The sequence below is a fragment of the Microcaecilia unicolor genome, chromosome 10 (assembly GCF_901765095.1).
Source record: "Microcaecilia unicolor chromosome 10, aMicUni1.1, whole genome shotgun sequence".
Classification (NCBI taxonomy): domain Eukaryota; kingdom Metazoa; phylum Chordata; class Amphibia; order Gymnophiona; family Siphonopidae; genus Microcaecilia; species Microcaecilia unicolor.
The window spans coordinates 37,825,350-37,851,839 of record NC_044040.1 but is presented as its reverse complement, the minus strand read 5'-3'; the positions used below and the strand labels follow the sequence as shown (position 1 = coordinate 37,851,839).

Sequence of the window (26,490 nt, the reverse complement as noted above, 5' to 3'; positions counted from 1 at the left end):
CAGGAGCTTGGAACATAACACAGTGGTGTTGACAGAACACTTCACCTACTGGTTTTAAACTACTCTCTCCTCAGAAGTAGCACCAGCATTGGTGGTGAATCTCACACATATAAAAAAACACACGCATACACACACCTTACTGCATAATGCACAACAACAAATATACAAAATACTCATGGGCTGGATTTCTACCAGAAGCCATATGTGGGCCTCTGGGACTTTATGCTCCTTTAGGTCCTTCATCAAGCAGCAAGCTATACTAAGCCCTTTTTTTCTCTTTATATTGAGTAGACAAGGAATCCCACTCCAACACCCAGACCAGGAGCAGCATCTCGAGGGAGTAAGGTTAGGCTGAAAAATATGTAGACAAAATAGAAGACACACACTAATGGACAGAGTCCAACAAGTGCAAAGTGAATAACTCATTCTCACTCTAGAAGGACACATTAGATCCATCTGTATATAGATTCTGTTCTTTTTGCATAGAAAGGTAGACAACAAAACGTAAGACATACTAGACATAATAAAGATGGGAAAAGGATCCATATAAGTTGGTCCTTCTTATTCTGATTTTATTCCAGAGGACCAGGTATCAATATGTGGTAAGTATGGGTTGTAGATGGTGAGTTATTGTCCATGGTTTCATTATTTGGTTTTCAGACAAGTGAGAATCATGAGCATATGATATCTGTATTTTTATATGATGTCAATGGCTGCCATTTGGGTGCTTCATTATTAGCATATTGGGGGTAATTTTCAATTTTTCAGCTTTGGTACAAAGTATCTGGAAGTTTCTCTTTGAAAATTTCCTACAAGTTGCACAGGTGCAAAACCACCTGCATCCTTTGCACCTACTTTATCTTCCCCAGAAATGCTTATATGCAGATTGCATAAAAGCAGGTAACTCCCTCTATTCCTCCCATTGGAGGTTGTGGAGATGAGATACTACATGAATTACAGAAAGCATTGGACAAGTACAAAGGATCACTGAGGGTGATAGGCCACATGGGCATTATCTGCCATAATTTTCTCTGTTTCTATTATATTGTATTTGCAGATGGCAAATGGGGACAAAATATTGCATGCAGGTTTTAAAATAAGATCTATGGGTATAATTTCCGTTGTCCAGACTATCCCTGTCTCTGAAATAGGTCTATTTTATCATGGGCAATACACCCATTTCCAAGAAACTGTTTTCACCCAGGGGAATCTAGCTTGGTAACTCCTTAGACCTCTAACTAGCAATCTTTGAAAATGGCCCTCATGGTGGTGGTGAGGTTATTTGAGGACGCCTAGATAAAAAATCCAAAACTGCAACTAATTTGAGCTTATTTTGTAAAGAATGCCTAAGGCAAATATGAGTTTTTATAAAATAAGCACATATAACCAGCCCCCAACTTGAAAATTTACATACTTAATACGCATTCCAAAGATCGTGTAAATTTGTGCATATATTTTGTAAAATATACGCATATACTGCAACTCCACTTCTGCTCTACCTAAACTATGCCCCTGAAAATACCTAAGTGCAAATTACTAAAAAATAGGCATCCTCTTTCTATGTTTCTACTTTTACATGTGTATACCTCCATGCAATTTTATAAAAGTCCATTTTCATTTATCCAATATGCTGTACATGAGGAAAGTGCTTTATAAATTTATCCCCATATGAGGGGCATAATCGAATGGGGTGCCCAAGTTTTCCTGAGGACGTCCTCACAAAGGGGTGGGGAAACCTGTATTATCAAAACAAGATGGGCGGCCATCTTTCGTTTCGATAATACGGTCGGGGACGCCCAAATCTTGAAATTTAGGTTGTCCTTAGAGATGATCGTCCCTAGACTTGGTCGATTCTGATTTTTTATGATAATGGAAACCAAGGACACCCATCTCGGAAATGACCAAATGCAAGCCCTTTGGTTGTGGGAGGAGCCAGCATTTGTAGTGCACTGCTCCCCCTGAGATGCCAGAACACCAACCGGGCACCCTAGGGGGCTCTGCAATGGACTTCAGAAAAAGCTCCTAGGTGCATAGCTCCCTCACCATGTGTGCTGATCCCCACAACCCCCCCCCCAAACCCACTCCCCACAACTGTACACCACTACCATAGCCCTTAGGGATGAAGGGGGGCACCTAGATGTGGGTACAGTGGATTTGTGGTGGGTTTTGGAGGGCTCACATTTACCACCACAAGTATAACAGGTAGGGGGGGATGGGCCTGGGTCCGCCTGCCTGAAGTGCACTGCAGTACCCACTAAAACTGCTCCAGGGACCTGCATACTGCTGACATGGAGCTGGGTATGATATTTGAGACTGGCATAGAGGCTGGAAAAATATTTTTAAATTTTCTTTTTAGGGTGGGAGGGGGTTAGTGACCACTGGGGGAGTAAGGGGAGGTCATCCCCGGTTTCCTCCGCTGGTCATCTGGTCATTTAGGGCACATTTTTGTGGCTTGGTCGTGAACAAAAAAGGACCAAGTAAAGTCAGCCAAGTGTTCATCAGGGATGCCCTTCTTTTTTCCATTATCGGCCGAGGACGCCCATGTGTTATGCACACCCCAGTCCCGCCTTTGCTATGCTTCCCACACGCCCCCGTGAACTTTGGTCGTCCCCGTGGACGGAAAGCAGTTGAGGACGCCCAAAATCGGCTTTCGATTATGCAAATTTGAGCGACCCTGGGAGAAGGACGCCCATCTCCCGATTTGTGTCGAAAGATGAGCGCCCTTCTCTTTCAAAAATAAGCCTGTATATGTCAATTTATTCTGCTACATTTTCTTACCAAGGTACTAAGTGGTGGAATTCCTTGCCAAAATACATTAGATGCCAACATGATTTCTTACTCCCCCGTTTACTAAGATGCACTAATGCTGACACAGCCCATTCACTGTGTTGGCATTGACAAGTGGCAGCTGCTAGCACGACTTAGTAAATAGGGGGGTTAGTTTTTCACAAGTTTTTGAAATCTTTCCTTTTTAAAACATGTCTGTTAATTGATGCTGATGCCTAGCTTTTTTCTCCCCCTCACCCCATTTACAATTCTTTCCTTTGTTGATATGTGTAGGATTATGGTTTTTATTTCATACTAGTAAAAAAGGCCCGTTTCTGTAGGCAAGGAAACGGGCCTTAGGCAGGCAATCCCCCCCCCCCCCCGTGCTACGGCCCCCTCGAACCCACCCCCTCCCGCGAACCTGTCGATCCCCCGCCCACCCCGGAATGCCGAAAACTGCCGCCACCGTCGCCGCCGTTGTTCTGCTACCTTCCCTTCCCTTCCCGTAGGTTGTTCAATCATCTTCTTAGAAAGTTTAACTCCGTGCGTCTGACGTCAGACGCACGGAGTTAAACTTTCTAAGAAGATGATTGAACAACCTACGGGAAGGGAAGGTAGTACAACAACGGCGGCGGCAGTTTTCGGCGTTCCGGCGGGGGGGGATCGACAGGTTCGCGGGAGGGAGTGGGTTTCGAGGGGGCCATAGCGCGCGGGGGGGGGGGGGGGGTGACAGCTGATTCCAGGCAGTAGGAGGAGTAGGGAAACAGCTGTGTTGACGTCAGTGACGTCCTGCGTGTCTGCCTCGCAGACCACTTGCAGCCAGGGACCCATGGTCCCAAGCATGGAACGTTGGAGGTGAGAATTATTATATAGGATTTTGTACTGTCTTCTTGTAGCTTGTTAGCCACATTGAACTTGAATTTGTGTGGGAAAATGTGGGGTATAAATGTCATAAATAGTTAATAAATAAATAAATAAATAAATATATTTTAATAAACATATGTTTTAATAAACATGAAACCAAACGCCATGACTTGGACGCCGGCACAGCAAACAGGAAGGAACCTCTACGAGAAGGAAGCACAGACAAGAGAAAGTAGAGGCTGGCCAAAGAATATGTTGCTTTTTCAAACTGCTATGGTGGCTGTTTTAGGCTTCTACATCTGACCTGTGCCTTCTTCTTTTTGCTTTCCTTGTGATTTACAAGTATTTCTGTACCAGCAGTTATACACCTATCTGTCCTATAGAAAGTTCAATTGTGATACCTGAGGCAGGCAGGTTTTCCCCGCAGAAACATGGCCAGTGTCAGGTCCTTCTACTGGTGCTCTGAATAAAGTATGATTAAGCAACATCTCCTGAATCTGGTCCTAAATATCAAGAAATATTTTTAAATGCTACGGCCCTTAAGTTTAAATACTGACCTGAAAATGTATAGTAATTTGTGTCATATTTATGTACTTTGGGGGCCCTTTTACTAAGCCGCGTAAGTGTCTACGTGTGCCCAACGTGCGCCAAAATGGAGTTACCGCCAGACTACCACGTGGCTCTTGCAGTAATTTCATTTTTGGCGGGCATCTGATACGCATGTCTGAAAAATATTTTTTATTTTCGGATGTACGTAACGGATGCGCACCAAGTGGCATTTGACGCGCGTAGGTCATTACCGCCTAGATTCTTTACCACTAGGTCAATGGCTGGTGGTAAGGTCTGAGACACGAAATGGCTGTGCGGCAATTTTGATTTTGCCGCACGTCCATTTTTGGCAAAAAAGGGCCTTTTTCACAGACGCGTTGAAAAATGGATTGGCGCGTGCTCCAAACCCGCGACTACACCACTGAAATCTATTTTTCAGAGCGCCTTAGTAAAAGGACCCCTTGGAAATGCATGTATTTCTATCTCTCAGGGTAATTGGCTGGTCAAGGGTGTATTTTAGGAGGACACCATTGAATCAGTGGCATGATCCTTTCTGTAATAAAAATTTAATCTGTGCGTATGATGCAGTGTTGCTTTCCCTTTCATTTGATCAGAAATTGAAATTGCCACACCGTCACCAAGAACATCTGCTACTCCAGCTGCACAAATTTCCCCAGGTAATGCAGCAAAATGTTAATTTGGGAATTTTAAGTGTGTACATTTTTTTCATGTGTATAAAAATATTAATTGTAGTTTATTTTTACAATCTAATAGATTTGCTTATGGATGAAGTCATCTAGATTTGTGTATGGGGGAAATTTTCAAACAAGGCACACACATAAAAAGTCTGCAAGTACTTTTTACTTGCAAACTTTACATCAATTTTGAAAAGGAAAAAAAAATTTTTCAAGTAAACTTATGTGTGTACTATTGAAAATCTAAAAGTGTGAGCATATTTTCTAGCCTTGTCCCAGCGCCATCTTCTGCAATGCCTCCGCTATTTGCATATAAAATTATGCATAAAGATACACTGTGGACATTGATTTATGACAGGGGCTCTCAACCCAGTCCTTGGGACACATCAAGCTAGTCTGGTTTTCGAGATATCCACAATGAATATGCATGGGATAAATTTGCATGCACTGTCCCCACTGTATGCTAATCTATCTCGTGCATATTCATTGTGAGTATCATGAAAACCTGACTGGTTAGGTATGTTCCGAGGGCTGGGTTGAGAACTTCTGCTTTATGAACAGCTAGAGCAGGCAGTTTTCCAAAATTCCCGTGCTGATATTCAAAGTGATTTAACCAGCCAGAAACGGTTCCAGGCTGATTAAATCACTTGTTCTGGGTTAACCAGTCACTTTTAGCAGCACTTAACCACTTAGCACCTACATCTAAACTGGCTATTTTGGGAGCCTTCCAGGGGTGAAATCGGCACTTGGCCAGTTGAGTGCCGATATGCAGCACTTAACTGGCCAAGATAACTGCATAAATAGAACCATGTCCTATCTTAGGGGCCCTTTTACTAAGGTGCACCGTAAAATGGCCTACGCTGGTGTAGGCGCGTGTATGTACGCAAATCCATTTTTCAGCTCGCCTGCAAAAATGTCCTTTTTTGTGGCCGAAAATGGGCATGCATCAAAATTAAAATGAGCATGCATCCATTTTGAACCTGAGACCTTACCGCTACCCATTGACTTAGCGGTAAGGTCTCACATGTTAACCGGGCAGTAATTGTCAGCACACAGTAGAAAATAGAAAATATTTTCTGCTGCACATCAAAAATAGAAATACCGCCTGGGTCATGCGGTAGCCAGGCAGTAGTTCTAATTTGAACACGTATAGAGGCATATTTTCAAAGCACTTTGGGATTTCTATGGAACTTTGGGAGGCTAAGTGCTTTGAAAATGAGCTTGATAGGCACCTACGCCCCTTAGTAAGTACATAAGTACATAAGTAGTGCCATACTGGGAAAGACCAAAGGTCCATCTAGCCCAGCATCCTGTCACCGACAGTGGCCAATCCAGGTCAAGGGCACCTGGCACGCTCCCCAAACGTAAAAACATTCCAGACAAGTTATACCTAAAAATGCGGAATTTTTCCAAGTCCATTTAAAAGGGCCCCTTTATGCAGTGCCCCATAGCTGGTTAATTCCACAAACCAGGAAGCTTAGTGTTGAAGCCTGAACCTGGCCTGGCATTGAACTTCCGGGCATAACACCAGCGGCAGTCAGGGAAATGTGGGCACTGCTGGTTGAATATCAATCCCACCATTTTTTGGTCATAAATACTTGTTTTATCTGCAGACCTACATGTGAAAATTGCCCTGTTTGAGGCTGAAATTCCAAATTAGCTGAACTCCTAATTTTAGGACACATGGAGGTGTATTTTCAGAACAATTAGACTTACAAAGTTCCATAGATTACTATCCTGCTTTTTTTCGAACGAGAAGGGCGGCCATCTTCCGACACAAATCGGGAGATGGCCGGCCTACTCCTAAGCCCGGCCAAATCGGTATAATCAAAAGCCGATTTGGGCCGGCTTCAACTGCTTTCCGTCGCAGGGCCGGCCAAAGTTCAAGGGGGTGTGCCGGCAGTCTACTGAAGGCAGGACGGGGGCATGGTTAAGAAATGACCAGCCTCGGCCGATAATGGAAAAAAGAAGGCCGGCTCTGACGAGCATTTGGCCGACTTTACTTGGTCCTTTTTTGTTCACGACCAAGCCTTGAAAAGGTGCCTGAACTGACAAGATGACCACTGGAGGGAATCGGGGATCACCCCCCCTTCCCCCCCCCCCCCCCCCCAGTGATCACCAACCCCCTCCCACCCTAAAAAATGTTTTTTTTAACATTTTTTGCCAGCCTCTATGCCAGCCTCAAATGTCATACCCAGCTCCATCATAGCAGTATGCAAGTCCCTGGAGCAGTTTTAGTGGGTACTGCAGTGCACTTCAGGCAGGCGGACCCAGGCCCATTCCCCCCCCCCCTACTTGTTACACTTGTGGTGGTAAATGTGAGCCCTGCAAAACCCACCCAAAACCCACTGTACCCACATCTAGGTGCCCCACTTCATTCCTAAGGGCTATGGTAGTGGTGTACAGTTGTGGGGAGTGGGTGTTGGGGGGGGTTGGGGGAGTTCAGCACCCAAGGTAAGGGAGCTATGCACCTGGGATCAATTTGTGAAGTCCACTGCAGTGCCCCCTAGGGTGCCCGATTGGTGTCCTGGCATGTGAGGGGGACCAGTGCACTACAAATACTGGCTCCTCCCACGACCAAATGGCTTGGATTTGGCTGGATTTGAGATGGCCGCCATTAGTTTCCATTATCAGTGAAAACCAATGGCGGCGATCTCTAAGGCCGGCCCAAATGTTGAGATTTGGCCGACCATATTATCAAAACGAAAGATGGCCGGCCATCTTGTTTTGATAATACGGTCAGGTATGCCGCTTTATGGGGCCGTCATTAGAGATGGCCGCCCTTATTGCTGGCCGGCCCCGTTCGATTATGCCCCTCCACGTAGCTTTGTAAGTCTAAAGGGTCAATATTCAGACCGCGAGAGGTAGCCGGGTCAGCACTGAGCTCAAATATTTAATGCCGGGCTATTTCATGTGACCGGCATTGAATATCCAGCATATGGCCAGTTATGTTTAAACAGGCCAAAGATATCCCTGCTATTTTGGTGGCCAAATATAGCCACCAAACTCGCACTGAAAATCGGCAGCTAACCGGTTAAACCAGCAGATATAAATGGTTATCCGCTAGCTGCTACTCTGCGATATTCAGGTACCTTTCCTGGCCAGTTAAATGGTTTTGAATATCAGGGGGTAAGTGCTTTGAAAATATGCCTCTAAGGGGCATAGTTATCAATGTGGGCTGTCATTAAGATGGGTTCATTTATGCAATGATACCTAGATAGCAATAATTGGGATTAATAGCAAATAAAACATCTTAACAGTAGCTCACATTCATAACTTCCCCCCTAAGAAGCTGATATCTATGCCAGAATTCTGCATTTCTTGGCACATGGCACAGCTCTCTTCATCCTGCAGGACCAGCTGAGGCAGAAGGAGCAGATCTTCCCTGTAGAAGAGGGACTAGAAAACAATGTTAAAATACATATATGTAGAGGCCCAAGAAAAGCAAAAAAGGAGGGATCAGGCCCTGTTTTGTATGACTTACAAGAAAACAGATTAAGACAGCAGGTGCCAAACCAGCATCTGATATGGAGATAAATACTGCATAAAAAAACATGTAGGCTGGCACACATGCATATACAAAACATACACATTTTTTTTTGTTACATTTGTACCCTGCACTTTCCCACTCATGGCAGGCTCAACATACACACGCCTGACTGTATAACGAATATGGTCTAAGAAAACAAATAGGCAATCAATCTATAAGATCCAGCATGGAAAAAAGAAGCAGTAGATTTGAAAAAAAAAAAAAAAACAACCTCCAAGATGTGCAAAATGTACAAAATGTTCAATTTATTCACCACTAAAATAATAAATACATAAATAATTAAAAGCCCTACACGGTCATGTTTCGCCCTCTCAAAGGGCTGCATCAGGAGCTTGGAACATAACACAGTGGTGTTGACAGAACACTTCACCTACTGGTTTTAAACTACTCTCTCCTCAGAAGTAGCACCAGCATTGGTGGTGAATCTCACACATATAAAAAAACACACGCATACACACACCTTACTGCATAATGCACAACAACAAATATACAAAATACTCATGGGCTGGATTTCTACCAGAAGCCATATGTGGGCCTCTGGGACTTTATGCTCCTTTAGGTCCTTCATCAAGCAGCAAGCTATACTAAGCCCTTTTTTTCTCTTTATATTGAGTAGACAAGGAATCCCACTCCAACACCCAGACCAGGAGCAGCATCTCGAGGGAGTAAGGTTAGGCTGAAAAATATGTAGACAAAATAGAAGACACACACTAATGGACAGAGTCCAACAAGTGCAAAGTGAATAACTCATTCTCACTCTAGAAGGACACATTAGATCCATCTGTATATAGATTCTGTTCTTTTTGCATAGAAAGGTAGACAACAAAACGTAAGACATACTAGACATAATAAAGATGGGAAAAGGATCCATATAAGTTGGTCCTTCTTATTCTGATTTTATTCCAGAGGACCAGGTATCAATATGTGGTAAGTATGGGTTGTAGATGGTGAGTTATTGTCCATGGTTTCATTATTTGGTTTTCAGACAAGTGAGAATCATGAGCATATGATATCTGTATTTTTATATGATGTCAATGGCTGCCATTTGGGTGCTTCATTATTAGCATATTGGGGGTAATTTTCAATTTTTCAGCTTTGGTACAAAGTATCTGGAAGTTTCTCTTTGAAAATTTCCTACAAGTTGCACAGGTGCAAAACCACCTGCATCCTTTGCACCTACTTTATCTTCCCCAGAAATGCTTATATGCAGATTGCATAAAAGCAGGTAACTCCCTCTATTCCTCCCATTGGAGGTTGTGGAGATGAGATACTACATGAATTACAGAAAGCATTGGACAAGTACAAAGGATCACTGAGGGTGATAGGCCACATGGGCATTATCTGCCATAATTTTCTCTGTTTCTATTATATTGTATTTGCAGATGGCAAATGGGGACAAAATATTGCATGCAGGTTTTAAAATAAGATCTATGGGTATAATTTCCGTTGTCCAGACTATCCCTGTCTCTGAAATAGGTCTATTTTATCATGGGCAATACACCCATTTCCAAGAAACTGTTTTCACCCAGGGGAATCTAGCTTGGTAACTCCTTAGACCTCTAACTAGCAATCTTTGAAAATGGCCCTCATGGTGGTGGTGAGGTTATTTGAGGACGCCTAGATAAAAAATCCAAAACTGCAACTAATTTGAGCTTATTTTGTAAAGAATGCCTAAGGCAAATATGAGTTTTTATAAAATAAGCACATATAACCAGCCCCCAACTTGAAAATTTACATACTTAATACGCATTCCAAAGATCGTGTAAATTTGTGCATATATTTTGTAAAATATACGCATATACTGCAACTCCACTTCTGCTCTACCTAAACTATGCCCCTGAAAATACCTAAGTGCAAATTACTAAAAAATAGGCATCCTCTTTCTATGTTTCTACTTTTACATGTGTATACCTCCATGCAATTTTATAAAAGTCCATTTTCATTTATCCAATATGCTGTACATGAGGAAAGTGCTTTATAAATTTATCCCCATATGAGGGGCATAATCGAATGGGGTGCCCAAGTTTTCCTGAGGACGTCCTCACAAAGGGGTGGGGAAACCTGTATTATCAAAACAAGATGGGCGGCCATCTTTCGTTTCGATAATACGGTCGGGGACGCCCAAATCTTGAAATTTAGGTTGTCCTTAGAGATGATCGTCCCTAGACTTGGTCGATTCTGATTTTTTATGATAATGGAAACCAAGGACACCCATCTCGGAAATGACCAAATGCAAGCCCTTTGGTTGTGGGAGGAGCCAGCATTTGTAGTGCACTGCTCCCCCTGAGATGCCAGAACACCAACCGGGCACCCTAGGGGGCTCTGCAATGGACTTCAGAAAAAGCTCCTAGGTGCATAGCTCCCTCACCATGTGTGCTGATCCCCACAACCCCCCCCCCAAACCCACTCCCCACAACTGTACACCACTACCATAGCCCTTAGGGATGAAGGGGGGCACCTAGATGTGGGTACAGTGGATTTGTGGTGGGTTTTGGAGGGCTCACATTTACCACCACAAGTATAACAGGTAGGGGGGGATGGGCCTGGGTCCGCCTGCCTGAAGTGCACTGCAGTACCCACTAAAACTGCTCCAGGGACCTGCATACTGCTGACATGGAGCTGGGTATGATATTTGAGACTGGCATAGAGGCTGGAAAAATATTTTTAAATTTTCTTTTTAGGGTGGGAGGGGGTTAGTGACCACTGGGGGAGTAAGGGGAGGTCATCCCCGGTTTCCTCCGCTGGTCATCTGGTCATTTAGGGCACATTTTTGTGGCTTGGTCGTGAACAAAAAAGGACCAAGTAAAGTCAGCCAAGTGTTCATCAGGGATGCCCTTCTTTTTTCCATTATCGGCCGAGGACGCCCATGTGTTATGCACACCCCAGTCCCGCCTTTGCTATGCTTCCCACACGCCCCCGTGAACTTTGGTCGTCCCCGTGGACGGAAAGCAGTTGAGGACGCCCAAAATCGGCTTTCGATTATGCAAATTTGAGCGACCCTGGGAGAAGGACGCCCATCTCCCGATTTGTGTCGAAAGATGAGCGCCCTTCTCTTTCAAAAATAAGCCTGTATATGTCAATTTATTCTGCTACATTTTCTTACCAAGGTACTAAGTGGTGGAATTCCTTGCCAAAATACATTAGATGCCAACATGATTTCTTACTCCCCCGTTTACTAAGATGCACTAATGCTGACACAGCCCATTCACTGTGTTGGCATTGACAAGTGGCAGCTGCTAGCACGACTTAGTAAATAGGGGGGTTAGTTTTTCACAAGTTTTTGAAATCTTTCCTTTTTAAAACATGTCTGTTAATTGATGCTGATGCCTAGCTTTTTTCTCCCCCTCACCCCATTTACAATTCTTTCCTTTGTTGATATGTGTAGGATTATGGTTTTTATTTCATACTAGTAAAAAAGGCCCGTTTCTGTAGGCAAGGAAACGGGCCTTAGGCAGGCAATCCCCCCCCCCCCCCGTGCTACGGCCCCCTCGAACCCACCCCCTCCCGCGAACCTGTCGATCCCCCGCCCACCCCGGAATGCCGAAAACTGCCGCCACCGTCGCCGCCGTTGTTCTGCTACCTTCCCTTCCCTTCCCGTAGGTTGTTCAATCATCTTCTTAGAAAGTTTAACTCCGTGCGTCTGACGTCAGACGCACGGAGTTAAACTTTCTAAGAAGATGATTGAACAACCTACGGGAAGGGAAGGTAGTACAACAACGGCGGCGGCAGTTTTCGGCGTTCCGGCGGGGGGGGATCGACAGGTTCGCGGGAGGGAGTGGGTTTCGAGGGGGCCATAGCGCGCGGGGGGGGGGGGGGGTGACAGCTGATTCCAGGCAGTAGGAGGAGTAGGGAAACAGCTGTGTTGACGTCAGTGACGTCCTGCGTGTCTGCCTCGCAGACCACTTGCAGCCAGGGACCCATGGTCCCAAGCATGGAACGTTGGAGGTGAGAATTATTATATAGGATTTTGTACTGTCTTCTTGTAGCTTGTTAGCCACATTGAACTTGAATTTGTGTGGGAAAATGTGGGGTATAAATGTCATAAATAGTTAATAAATAAATAAATAAATAAATATATTTTAATAAACATATGTTTTAATAAACATGAAACCTGTCTGTTCCAATATGGCAATACTTAAGTACTTATGACTTACATATGTGATATTCTAGCCTTCCTAATGTATAAAACCCTTCACAAATTGTATCTCTTGCTAATAAAAAGACATGAACACTCACTTTTATATCATAAAAGTTTCATCTATGTGTATGATGCAGCCTTGTTTTATGTTTATTTAATCAGATATTACGGTTCGTACACCGCCACCGTCAACATCTGCTACTCCAGCTGCACTAGTAATCCTGCCAGGTATTGTAGCAACCTTCTAATTCAGGATCTGTAAATATTTTAAGGCCCTGTTTACTAAGCAGCGTTATAGGCACATTAACATTTTTAATGCGTGTTAATCATGTATGTGTCGACAATATCCCTATAGGCGCCTACATGGTTAGCTCGTGTGCTAAGTGTAGGCGCGCTAAAAACAGTAACGTACCTTAGTAAACAGGGCCCTTAGATTCTAATTTTCCAGATATATAGGTAAATAGTGATCAAACATTAATTGGAGTGAGTTTTGCAATCTACTAGATGTGATTATGGAGCCAATTTTCAAACTATATGCAAAAGTGTAAAGTCTGCAGGTACTTTTACCCACAGATTCTACACCAGTTTTGAAATGGAGAAACTTTCTTTTGCGCACTGACTAGGAAAACTTATATGAACAAATTTGTTCTCACTATTTGAGTCACTATTTTTCCAGGTAGACTTATGTGCATACTGTTGAAAATGCAAAAGTGCATGCATACGTGGAAACCCTGATCCAGCTCCACCCCCCTGAATGTCTTTTCGACCTAAGGGGCCATTTTACTAAACCTTATTGTGCACTAAATACTAAGAAGCTCATTTTATACCTATGGGCTTCTTAGCAGTTAGCGTGCGCTAAGATTTAGTAAAATAGCCCCTAAGTAAGTTGTCTATTTTCAGCCAAATGTAGGAGTCTAAATTTTCAGCTGAAAATTCACCTAACTTTGGGACCTTTTTACTAAGCTATATAAACGCCATCACGTGTTTACCGCAGCTTAAAACAGCTTACCATGGGGCACACACAAGCATTCTGCAAGTAGTTGTCCAATCTGTGAGCACTAAGTGTATGCTAAAAAGTATTTTAACATTTTTCTTGGAGGGGGCATGTTTGGGGGGTGGGGCGGAGAGTGGGTGTTCCTGTGCTAATAAATTAGCATAATTGCATTAACACATGCTAACTGATTCGCACAGGATTTCCACATGAGCCCTTACTGCCTATAATATAGGTGTCGAAGAGTGCTCATGCGGTAACTGCTTTTAATGTCCATGTGCTAATGTTGCCATTAATTTTTAAAAAATGGAAAATCATCCCTTTTACTGTTGCGGTAAAAATGGCCCTAGTGCAGGAAAAACCCACACAAGGTGCACTAAGATTACTTTTTACCATAGCTTAGTAAAAGGTCCCTTTTATGTCCTCAAATTTAGGCCTGCTATTGATTTTTCTAGATTTAGGATCCTAACTTAGGTGCCTTATGCTGAAAACCAGTGCGAATGGGCATTACCGCACCAGCAGCCGCTAGCATGGCTTTGTAAAGGGGGGAGGGGGGGTAAATGAATATTTCTAGTCTTAACTATACTGAAATGATGGTGGAACATTAAAATATCTGTCTGCATTGGGTGTGGCCTAGTTGAGGTGCAGCTCATTCTGTTTCAATGGGTCTATTATATTGTCTGCAACAGATTTTCAAATGCACCTTTTATTGCAAGAATTAAGGTAAAGGAAACAAAGAAAAAATGCTACTCATGTTTACAATCTAAAACTTACCCAAGAATTACCAGATGGATGGAATGCTGTTGTTTCCAATTCAAGGTTGAAAACAAAAGTCAACAAAATCCCAAGAAGTTCAACAAAGTCCTGAACTGTATCAAGGATCTACTAAAATTTTTACAGATTGTTTTACATGGCAATCATAGATTATATTGTTTCTATCTCTAATTTAATGCATACTAATGTGTCTGTTCTCTATTCTGAAAAATCTGTGATGGCATAAATATAGCAAATGCTATAGTACCTCAACTAAGTAAAGGTAAAATAACTTAGGAGGTCTTTTACTAAGCCGCAGTAGCGTTTTTAGCGCACGGTAGAAATCAGCTAGCGGTAAATGCCGAGCTTAGTAGAAGACCCCCTTACTTTTTATGTGGTTTATATACTAAATTTATTATGCTGTATATAATAAATGTATTGTAGTTGGTATTCTAGATAATTCTAAAGAAACCAGCAGATAGTTAAACAGAATGGACTCGATATTCAGTGCTATTTAACTGGGCTGGAATGGCTCCTGATTGGCTGAATAGTGTTTAGTTGGCTAAACACTAATATTCATTGCGGGATAGCTGGCTATCTCGCAATGAATATTAGTGCTTAGTACATAGTGGTTAACCAGCTATATCACACGATATAGGGGCCCTTTTACTAAGCTGCATAGGTGCCTACGTGTGCCCAAGGTGCGTCAATTTGGAGTTACCGTATGGCCCATGCAGTAATTTCATTTTTGACGCACATCTGCTACGCGCACTAGAAAATATATTTTATTTTCTGGTGCACGGCAAAAATCAGGCGTTAACTCCAGCTTGACGTGCGTAGGTGATTACCACATGGTTAATGACAGAGACCTTACCGCTAAGTCAATGGCTGGCGGTAAGGTCTGAGACCCAAAATGGACACACACCAATTTTTATTTTGCCGCACATCCATTTTTGTCCCCCCCCCCCAAAAAAGCCTTTTTTATAGGCATGCTGAAAAATGGATCTGCACGTGCCGAAAACACACGCCTACACTAGCGCAGCCCATTTTCAGTGCACCTTAATAAAAGAACCCCTCAGCTGGCTATCTGCGTACATTCATGCACTGGCTGACTACGTTTTAGCGGGCAAATCAGACCGCATAACTAGCAGTCCAGTCTTTGCTTGCTATTAACTTAACCAGCCAGCGCTGAATATTAACATAACCCGTTAAGTTACAGCCAGCCAGCCAGCCAGCCAAAAAAAACCCCTGGATATTCAATGCTGGTCACTGGAAATGGCCCGGCATTGATTATCCGTGGTCAGTGCCATAGGTGGCAGCTAACTGTGCTGCCTGCCACCAGATAAATATTGGGGGGGGGGGGGGGGGGAGAGTCTATTGTTTCTTTAGTGGCTATCCTTGTATAATTTTTTTTCATTATAGTATTGTGAAGTTTATTGTTCTTATTGTAAAGGAGATTCAATTTTAGAGGGTATACCTTAAAAAGGATATAGTCAGGTGGTCTTGCGAAGGGCTCTGTAACAACATCCCTATGAGTTGAGACTTAAGGATCTAGGGAGTATGCACTAACTTGCAGCATTTTTGCTGTTGGTGTTAAATTCATTCACTGGTGTGCTAAAATTAATATTTACAACACCCATAGCACACATTAAATACTATTACGTTTGTGAAACAGCATACGTCAGATGTCCTACATCTGTAGCAGGGCACCAGACATGGATGCCTCCTGTCATCAGTGTTAATCCTGGGATGTAGCTGCCTCTATTACATATGTGTTCTATCTCTTTCTAAGTGCATGGGATACAGTGCCTGGGGTGTAGTTTCTTCTGTTACATCTATGTTGTCCCCTTTGTAGTGCCTGGGATATAGTTATCTTTGTACATCTGCTCTGCTCCTCTAGAAGTATCTGGGGTGTCATTGCCTCTATTTGCATCTGCCCACCCTCCTCTAAATGCTGGGAATGTAGTTGCATCTCTTAGATCTGCTCTGCTCTGCTCCTCTAGAAGTACCTGGGATGTAATTATGTCTGTTTACATCTGCCCACCCTCCTCTAAATGCTGGGGGTGTAGATACCTCTGTTAGATCTGCTCTGCTCCTCTAGAAGTACCTGGGATGTAATTATGTCTATTTACATCTGCCCACCCTCCTCTATATGCTGGGAATGTAGTTGCATCTCTTAGATCTGCTGTGCCAAGTGCCTGGGCTTCAGTTGCCTCTCTTATATCGGCCCTGCCTCTTTCAGGGATGGTAATTTCCAAAGCTTGATACATGGGTTAAAAGGTGTTTACCTGTGTTCAATGCCCTATCGGGAATTGCCCCCTCTCACTGTGTGTAGAAGTCTTATACCGTACTATTATCTCGGTTCCTCTGCTGCAACAGCCCTCTGGACTCACCCAGTATAAAATATGAGAAACTTTACATTCAGATATGCAAACTGGGAAAAAGGAGATGTCACAAATGAGTGAAATACTCTGCTAAATGCCCAGTTCACCTGTGTAAAACGTCTGGGCCAATGTCCTAAAAAAAACACATCCCACATGTAAGAACACTGTAAGTGGGCAAATTGTAAAATCCCACATGTGAGAAAAATGCTATGAAGGGACAAATTTTAAAAATCCCACATGTAAAAAAAAATGCTTTAAAGGGGAAAGTTTAAAATTCTATAGGTAGGAATAATGCTTTAAGGGGGGCAAGTTTTAAAATCCCACATGTAAAAAAAATGCTATAAGAGGGCCAGATTGATGCAAAGCCCCTAGGTAATTTTTACCAAGGTCTTTGCTTCAATTTTCAAAATGAATAGAGCTTTCATTATTGTCTATTTAATATATGGGTAAAAGCACACAATTTATTTACTATTGAACTATTTTGCCTAGTGACATGAGGGGGCAAGTTATCAAAGTGGGCTACTATTAAGTTGGATTAACCACAAGTTAATACGAAGGCGGTAGAACAAGAGGACATGAAATGAGATTGAAGGGGGGCAGACTCAAGAAAAATGTCAGGAAGTATTTCTTCATGGAGAGAGTGGTGGATGCTTGGAATGCCCTCCCGCAGGAGGTGGTGGAGATGAAAACGGTAACAGAATTCAAACATGCGTGGGATAAACATAAAGGAATCCTGTTCAGAAGGAATGGATCCTCAGGAGCTTAACCGAGATTGGATAGCAGAGCCGGTAGTGGGAGGCGGGGCTGGAGGTTGAGAGGCGGGGATAGTGCTGGGCAGACTTATACAGTCTGTGCCAGAGCCGGTGGTGGGAGGCGGGGATAGTGCTGGGCAGACTTATACGGTCTGTGCCAGAACCAGTGGTGGGAGGCAGGGATAGTGCTGGGCAGACTTATACGGTCTGTGCCAGAGCCGGTGGTGGGAGGCAGGGCTGGTGGTTGGGAGGCGGGGATAGTGCTGGGCAGACTTATACGGTCTATGCCAGAGCCGGTGGTTGGGAAGCGGGGCTGGTGGTTGGGAGGCGGGGATAGTGCTGGGCAGACTTATACGGTCTGTGCCCTGAAGAGCACAGGTACAAATCAAAGTAGGGTATACACAAAAAGTAGCACACATGAGTTGTCTTGTTGGGCAGACTGGATGGGCCGTGCAGGTCTTTTTTCCTGCCGTCATCTACTATGTTACTATGTAAGTTGTATACTATTTTAGCACAGGGTCTCAATTCCATAAGATGGGACCTGTGCTAAAATGGCTTGTAGCCAGCTCTGATAACTTCTCCCCTTAATCCCTCTGGTCACTTCATTACCCTGTACTATATGTTCCTGCGATGGAAAACGAGGTTAATAAGTGTAGAGAAAGCATTGGCAATGTGCACAGATGCTATAACAATAAAGAAAGAAGAGGCATGAAAGAGAGAGCATGAAATCATTTGTGAAGAGAAGGGTCATCTGCAGAGTATAAATTAGTTAGGGTCTACTTTGAGTGTGGGTGTTGATGAGAGGGGGGGAGAGGTACATATACAGAGTATGGAAGATTGAGATGTGTAGATGAGCCTACCAGAGATTGGGAACAAACTATCAATCAGCAAAATCCAGTCAGTTCTATAGCTTGAGCCCCCGTCCTCCTTTTATAGGTTTTCCAGCTCATAGGAATATGAGGCACAAGAGTTTAAGCACCAGAGGAGGGATTTCCAGGAGTCTGACGTCTGTCTCAGATTATTATGCTTCCTGTCAGATGGAAACAGACACTGTTCCTCTGGCAGAGTTAAACCAGGAACAGCAGATCTTCCCTGGAGAAGTGGGATTTATTGGAGTACAGGGAACCACGGTCAACATGCATTTGACTGCATGGGAATGTGACAGGAACCAAAAACCTCAGAGAATGGGTATATACATACATCCAGTGGTGGCATGCTTCACCTCCTGAATACTGACCTGATACATGATCAAGGAACAGGGCCTAGGGCAGAAGTTTTGAAGGGGGCCCCAGAGGTCACTATCAGGCTGTATCTTCTTAATCTTTTGACAAGCATGGTACCCCATGTAGCCTGGGACTTAGGCAATTGCCCTGTTTGCACACCTTAACGCCGGCCCGGTTGGGGTGAATAAGTAGAAGTGGGAAGAAAGTCAACTATAAGAGATATAAGAGGGTTACAGTTATGATAATAGCTTTGAGTACAAAGTGCATAGGCAGGATGCAGGAAGAGGGAAGACATATACGCAACCAAAATAGACAAAATTAACCATCATTATAGATACTAATTAAGAATCAGAAAAAGAACACATGGCTTTTCATGATACCTGAAGTACAGAGGAAACAATGCCATTGCATATATACATCGAGGCACAAAAACTGGGCAAAAGGTGAAATAAAATGGCACACACAAATACACACTCCCACACATACACATTCCTCATACCTGACTCCATAATGCACCACAACGATCTTATGTAGGGAAATCCTCACTGACTAAATTTCCTCCAGTAGTCATAGGTGGCTTTCTGGCCCTCATATTCCTCAGGTCTTCTGGGCCCCTCCTACTTCTATTTCTTTATATACAACAGGGGAAGTGCCCCACCTCCACACCCAGGCCAAGAGCAGGCATCTCATGGGGTTCATTTTAGTCTGAAAAACATCTAGACAAAATGGAAGATATGTATTAATGAACTGAGTCCAAAAAGTGCAAAGGAAATTGTTCTCACTCTACATGATATCCAGAAAAAATGAGACCCCCAACATTTTTCCAAATAACCTAAAAACATCCTACTGCATGAGAAACTTCTACCTGAAATGTGAGACATTTCTGAGTATTTCAGTTTTCAAGAGGATAGAGCTCCAGTGCATCGAGCTTGCAAAACAGTTGAGCTCTTAATTAATGAAACACCAGAATTCATCGACCCAACAATTCAGTGGTGTTAAAGACTTTGTGAATATGTCAAGGTTGAAGAAGGACACTTTGAACGCAAATTATAAATTAACTAAGAAAATAACTATTATATTAATGTATTTTCAAAGGACATGCAAAATGTTTAAACATTTGCAAGGTATTTTGAATCCATGTAAGGGGTACCATTTTTTCCGGACACCATGTAGAAGCACACAGATCTATTGACAGTGTATGGACTCTCATGTGGAAAGATAAAAGTCAAGACATGAGAGAAGTCCAAAAAACGTCATAAGGTGGCAGAAGGATGTTTTTCTTTTAAAAACTTTTCAAGTGGCAATTTTGGACACCCGATTTTAGTTGTTTTGCTTCACAGTTTGTCCAAATTTCAAGGAGGGCATGATAGGGGCATGTTTTGGATGGGACCTGGACAGCACCAAAAGATGGACATTTTGTTGCAATAATGGAACAAAATGAAAATGTCCAGGGTCAAAATTAAGACATTTTTTGTTAGACCTGTTTCAATCACAACTAAGTGACCAAAAGTGGCCTTAGTGTGTCTTTGTATAGGTTTTTCCCACATGCTAAGGCCAATTATATCGCAGACATAAAAATGGCCCTTTCTGTTTTTTGTATGCCATTGTTTATTCACATGAAAAAATACAAAATAATGTAATCTGCATTAAAAATGACCCGACACGGCCGTGTTTCAGCCCAAAGGCCTGCCTCAGGGGTCTTTGTAACCTGAATAAAACAATAAAACAAATGAAGGATATTGTTACAAATATATCGTAGTCATGAATGTGGTGAATGAAACAACAGACATTAGCTAAATGTGTACCATAAATGAACTACCAAACAAACGGAAAATTATCTGTGATTCAATCTATTAACATAACATTGGGTAATGAAAGTCGAATATATGTGTGAAGTTTAAAAAAGTCTCTTTTTTTTAATATAAAAATTTTTTTTGAACAATTGTGGATTGTTAGAGCACATGGATAACACACATTTTTCATTCTTTTACAGCCTGTATATAAACGCAATGTTCATTTTTACAGATTGATGTATTATTTAAAGTTTAATCCATGTGCTCTAACAATCCACAATTGTTCAAAAAAAAATTTTTATATTAAAAAAAAGAGACTTTTTTAAACTTCACACATATATTCGACTTTCATTACCCAATGTTATGTTAATAGATTGAATCACAGATAATTTTCCGTATGTTTGGTAGTTCATTTATGGTACACATTTAGCTAATGTCTGTTGTTTCATTCACCACATTCATGACTATGATATATTTGTAACAATATCCTTCATTTGTTTTATTGTTTTATTCAGGTTACAAAGACCCCTGAGGCAGGCCTTTGGGACGAAACACGGCCGTGTCGGGTCATTTTTAATGCAGATTACATTATTTTGTATTTTTTCATGTGAATAAACAATGGCATACAAAAAACAGAAAGGGCCATTTTTATGTCTGCGATATAATTGGCCTTAGCATGTGGGAAAAACCTATACAAGGCACACTAAGGCCACTTTTTACCACAGCTTGGTAAAAGGGCCCTAAGTACTCATTTGTGATTCTTACTCAGAGCTGAGATATTCTTCGGGGGTTCTAAACATTAGGCCATTGAGAATACAAACAGAAAAGAAGCAGAAATACTATAAAGAAATAAGAGAGAAAGACACAATACCACTATCCAGAAAATAAAGGGTTTTTTTTTTTTTTACTAAGGCATGGTAATGTTTCTAGCTCATGGTAGAAATCAGCTGGCAGTAAATGCCGAGATGCCTATTATAATCCTATGGGTGTTTTGGCATTTACCACCAGTGAACTCTACCATGAGCTAAAAACGCTACTGCGACTTAATAAAAGACCCCAAAGAGCACAAAATTTAAAAAAACAAATACAATTTCTTACAGTAATTACAAATAAAATAGAATTAATAAAACATATTCAATCAAACCATACAAAAATGCAAACAAATAAATAGTGGAGTGGAATGGGTAGACGTGAATCGTTTGTTTACTCTTTCTGAAAATACTAGGACTAGGGGGCATGCGATGAAGCTACAAAGTAGTAAATTTAATATGAATTGGAGAAAATTTTTCTTCACTCAACGTGTAATTAAACTCTGGAATTCATTACCAGAGAATGTAGTAAAGGCGGTTAGCTTAGTGGGGTTTAAAAAAGGTCTGGACAGCTTCGTAAAGGAAAAGTCCATAGACCATTATTAAATTGATGGGGAAAATCCACTGCTTACTTCTGGGACGAGCAGCATAAAATGTATTGAACTTTTTTGGGATCTTGCCAGGTATTTGTGACCTGCATTGGCCACTGTTGGAAACAGGATGCTGGGCTTGATGGACCTTTGGTCTGTCCCAGTGTGGCAATACTTATGTACTTATGATAAAATGTGATCACAAAAAAACAAAACCCAGCATTGTCATGTTTCTGCACAGTGCCTACATCGGGGTAAAAACCTCTGATGAAAATCATATAAACAGAAATCTACATGATGAATAAAAACAAAAGGGTCACAATGTACTGAATGATAGAAATAAAGAGATGTTTAATTCAGTAAAACTGTCAACAAGTATATTATCAAAACATTTCTAGAAGAGAATTGTATAAAAATGTAAACATAAGTTATTAGAACTTCTTATTCTCTGAGTGCAGAAATTCCAAACTACTAGTCCCTAGGTTTTGGGTCAATTGGATCTTTTCCCTAAAAATGGAATGATTCATATTCTCATTAGGGGAGAATGTAAAAAAAACTGGGGGATTCAATTTTGCTTTTGTCATATCAGAAGCTACAAAAATACTTTAAAGATGTTTAGTAGATTAATATATAAGGTGTGAAAAGACTACTGAACATTTTTGATTGAAAAGATATTGTGAAACTAAAGGGGTATAATCTACTAAAGGGCGCTAGGAAATGGGTTTAGCGCGTTTTAATGCTGGAATTTCCCGTGCGCTAAGCCCATTTCCAGGACACCTAGTTAATAAGGCATTTTCAGATATTTTTCAGGTCATGTGCCCCTTAAATCAGCTATAAATGCCAACTAAAATTGTGAGCTAACCCTTAAAATAGCTTATATAATCTGGGCTTTAGTGAGGTGTTATGCAACCAACATCATACTTTCTTCAAAAAAATCCCTTCTGCTAATAGGCAGGTCAGCCCAAATGATAGAATATAAAGTCTTATGGGCTGCTGAATGCTTTGCAAGTATTACTATTTTGTTTGATCCAAACTGAAGTAGGCACTAGTAGTTTGCAGTTTGTACATTTATCCCTGGATTCTATATAAGGTTTCTTAAATATAGATGTATTGGAATAACGTGCATAGTGCTATTCTACGAACTGCATCTACAGTAAGATGTGGCTTACAGAATAGCGAATAGACCAGGGGAATGCGCATACATTTAGGAGCAGTCATTTACGCCACTGAAAATGTGGTGTAAATGCCCACGCCTAAATGTATACTCATTGCCCCAAATTCTATAACAATGTGCGTAAATGTGATTGACACTCCTGACTTTCCCACACTCCTCCTATGGCCACACCCCCTTTCAGCTACATGCCTTGGAATTTATGAACGTCTCTTTTTAGAATAGACCTAAAAAGAAGTGCACATTAATTCCAATTATTGCCAGTTAGTTATGATAATTGGTTGTTATTGGCCAATTATCATGACTAATTGGCTCGTTACTCAATTGAGTAGTACACGTAAATTGGCTGCACACACAATTTAACACATGCTACTCGCCGCCGCACCATATATAGAATCTAGCAGTGAAAACCTGGTCCTTGAGGCACCTCAGTCAGCCAGGTTTTCAGGATATCAGATTTGGGCACCACTGCCTTAAAGGACATGAAATTCTAATAATCCACATGAGAATGTATTGATATCTATTCTAAATCTTTTTTGATAATCTACCGTACTTGTTGACATTTTTTTAATTTCAAAAATCTCTTTATTTTTGTTTTTTGAGGAGATTGTGATCCTTGTTTTACATGTTTTTGTTGTTCAAAAGCCTTTTATTTTTATGATTATTATCAGATTTTTCCAACCATTTTGCAGGTATTATTCTGAAACATCACCATGCGGGGCTTTGTTTTTTCATGATCATGTTTTACCATTATTTATTTGTTTTTATTGTATAGTTTGAATAAATATGGTTTATTGTTCATATTTTAATTATAATTATTATAATAGGTTACATTTATTTCTTTACATTTTATACTCAAGGGGCCCTTTTTCAAAGGTGTGGGAGGGCAAACGTGTGGGTAGCATGCACCAAATTGGCACTACCCCCAGGGTAGCACGTGCACCCAGTGGTAATTCTGATTTTGGCACGTGTCGAATCCAGCGGTAGAAAATAAGTTTCTATTTTCTACCGGGGGGGGGGGGGGGGTATTTCCGGCAGTAACCGGCAGTGCGCCCACATTGGCACGTGCTGCATGGTTACCGCATAGGTAACGTGTGAGCCCTTACTGCTAAGTCAATGGGTGGTGGTAAGGACTCAGGCCGTAAATAGGTGTGCACTAGATTTAATATTGTGGTACTGTTTCTTTCTCTGGCAGGAGAAAAGATGCAAGAAGAGGGAGGAGTGGTAATAGTCACTCTTTCTTGTTTCCATTTGTATATATATGGAATAGTTACCTTCCTGCGTACCTACATGCATTTCTCATCAGAGAATTGTGTAAGACACTAAGGGCCCCTTTTATGAAACCAAAAGAAAACAAATTTAAATGTCTAATTATGAGACTTTGAAACATTTAAGTTAATTTACATTAATGCATTTTTTAAAAAATTCTGGGTGTCTGAATGTGCATTATAGGTTTGTTTCTCAGGACTGGCATAACATAATTCCTTCTGCCACCTCATTAATGGTCCCTCAGTTTCTGACTTCTGCCCCTTTGCTATGGCAATTCTCTAGTACCTCATACTGTTCAGCCATCAATCAATCTGTGGGCAGTAGCATATAAGTACTGCAGTGGCATGGGTCCTACCATATGATCCCCATAGGCATACTTCCAAATTAAGGGGAAGACGTAGGATCATATTGCAGTTCATAGATCCTAGAGTCATGTCTCTAGGAATCATCCAATGTACATATGAGGAGCTGAGCAGATGTGTTAGTAGTTGTAGACATCCATGGGGATGGGGAAAGGGTGGGAGGTGAAACAATGGGGTTCCATCTGTAGTAATGGAACATTACAGAAGGCATCTTCAGTGGGGGAGGGGCAATTATACATCATCACCTGAGGGCAAAGGAGAGGGAGGCATGATGACCATTGATGTTGACAAGGGAGATGGTGCTATATTTCCTGGGAAAATCCTGAAATATTGCCCTGGTCCTGATACGATATCTCAGTAGGTGAATATTTCTCAAGGGACAATTATTTCCTTAATAATCTTGCAAATCAGGGAAATACACATGATTTCTTATGTTTCTTTACAGTTTTTGGCTTCAATGCCAATACACCTATCAATCTTTCCATTTGGAAATATTGTCTTTACATCTTGAAACCTTAGAACATGATCTCTTGTCTAGAAATTTATTTTCACTGAGAAAGGTTTTCTTCTTCTGCCTTACTTATACCCATGATGTATTTGAATGTTTATAATACATCCCTCATCTCTCCTCTTCTAGTGCATATACAGTTTATATAGATCCTTAAGTCTCATTTCATAGGACTTTTGGTGTAGACCTTGCACTATTTTGACAGCCTTCTTTTGGACTGCTTCTATTCTTACTATATCCTTTTGGAGGTCTGACCTTCAACATTGGACTCCAATTGTTATCTCATCAACACTCTATTCAATGGCATTATCATCTCATTTTTTTAACTTGTTTTGCCTCACCATATTTTGATATATGCTGGTATTTAGCCAGTCTTGGCTGATTTTAATTAAGGACGAGCTGCCCCCTGGCTTTAAACTAGCAAAATAAGTGTCATTAGTCTTCCAACTGCCTGGCATTTTAGCAGTAAATTGTTACACTCTCATTCTCCACATGATGACTTTATCACCTCACTCCCAATTCTACACCCTATACCTCCTTCCACCCCTATGATACCAGACTCCATACATTCTCTGTATCCCATCACTCAATTTCACTCATTCCATCCCAGCCACCCTCCCTCCCCACTCCCCACCAGTGCTATACCTACACCTCTAACTCATTTATCCAAAATTATGGGAACTGCTGGAGCCAGTCTTGAGGGCTGACTGCAAAGAGAGAGCAGTGGACTAACAGCAGTGACAATCAGTGAGTGAGTCAATGGAGAGACTTTACGTCAATGCCTCCTTACGTGATCCACACAGTGACCCTTCCTCATCTCTTTGTGTGGGCTTCTTGTTATAAACAACTAATCACGTGGTATGGACGTATACAAAATCTCAAAATGAACAACAAATTCTACACAGTTCAAAATGGCTCAAGGTTCAGGGGGAAAAGCCTCAAAGAGCTCCGAGACCAGAACTTGACCTCACAGAGCTATAGTGGACCAAACGGTCCTTTCTTCATCATAGGCCAAAAAAACCCCGATATCACAGATCGAAAAACTTTAAGTGCCTGTGGTGATTGTACTAAATACACATCTTATTTTTTTATTTATTTTTTGTAATATACCAAAACAAATAATTATCTGTGCATGGAACACTATAGTTTAAACACGCTATCCGATTGCACTACTTATCTTTAATTGAGTAGTGTTTACTGGATGATGCGGTCCTCCACTTGCTGCCCTGAGCCGACGGTTGCCAGCGTTTCGCTGCTTCTTCAGGGTCTCAGGCTGCAACTGGGAGAGAAAATAAAAAATCACAATCCAGAATTACAAAAATT

General features: G+C 41.7%; 1 protein-coding gene across 1 annotated transcript in view; it reads left to right on the top strand.

Moving 5' to 3' along the window:
* Nucleotides 1-4,563: 4,563 nt before the first annotated feature.
* The window catches only part of LOC115479047 (mucin-2-like), a 245,734-nt gene continuing 223,807 nt past the window's right edge, over nucleotides 4,564-26,490 (top strand). Inside the window, exons 1-3 of the mRNA XM_030216763.1 lie at nucleotides 4,564-4,627; nucleotides 4,794-4,856; nucleotides 12,725-12,790. Of these exons, the coding sequence (XP_030072623.1) occupies nucleotides 4,564-4,627; nucleotides 4,794-4,856; nucleotides 12,725-12,790 (193 nt within the window). The remainder of the gene's footprint in view (nucleotides 4,628-4,793; nucleotides 4,857-12,724; nucleotides 12,791-26,490) is intronic.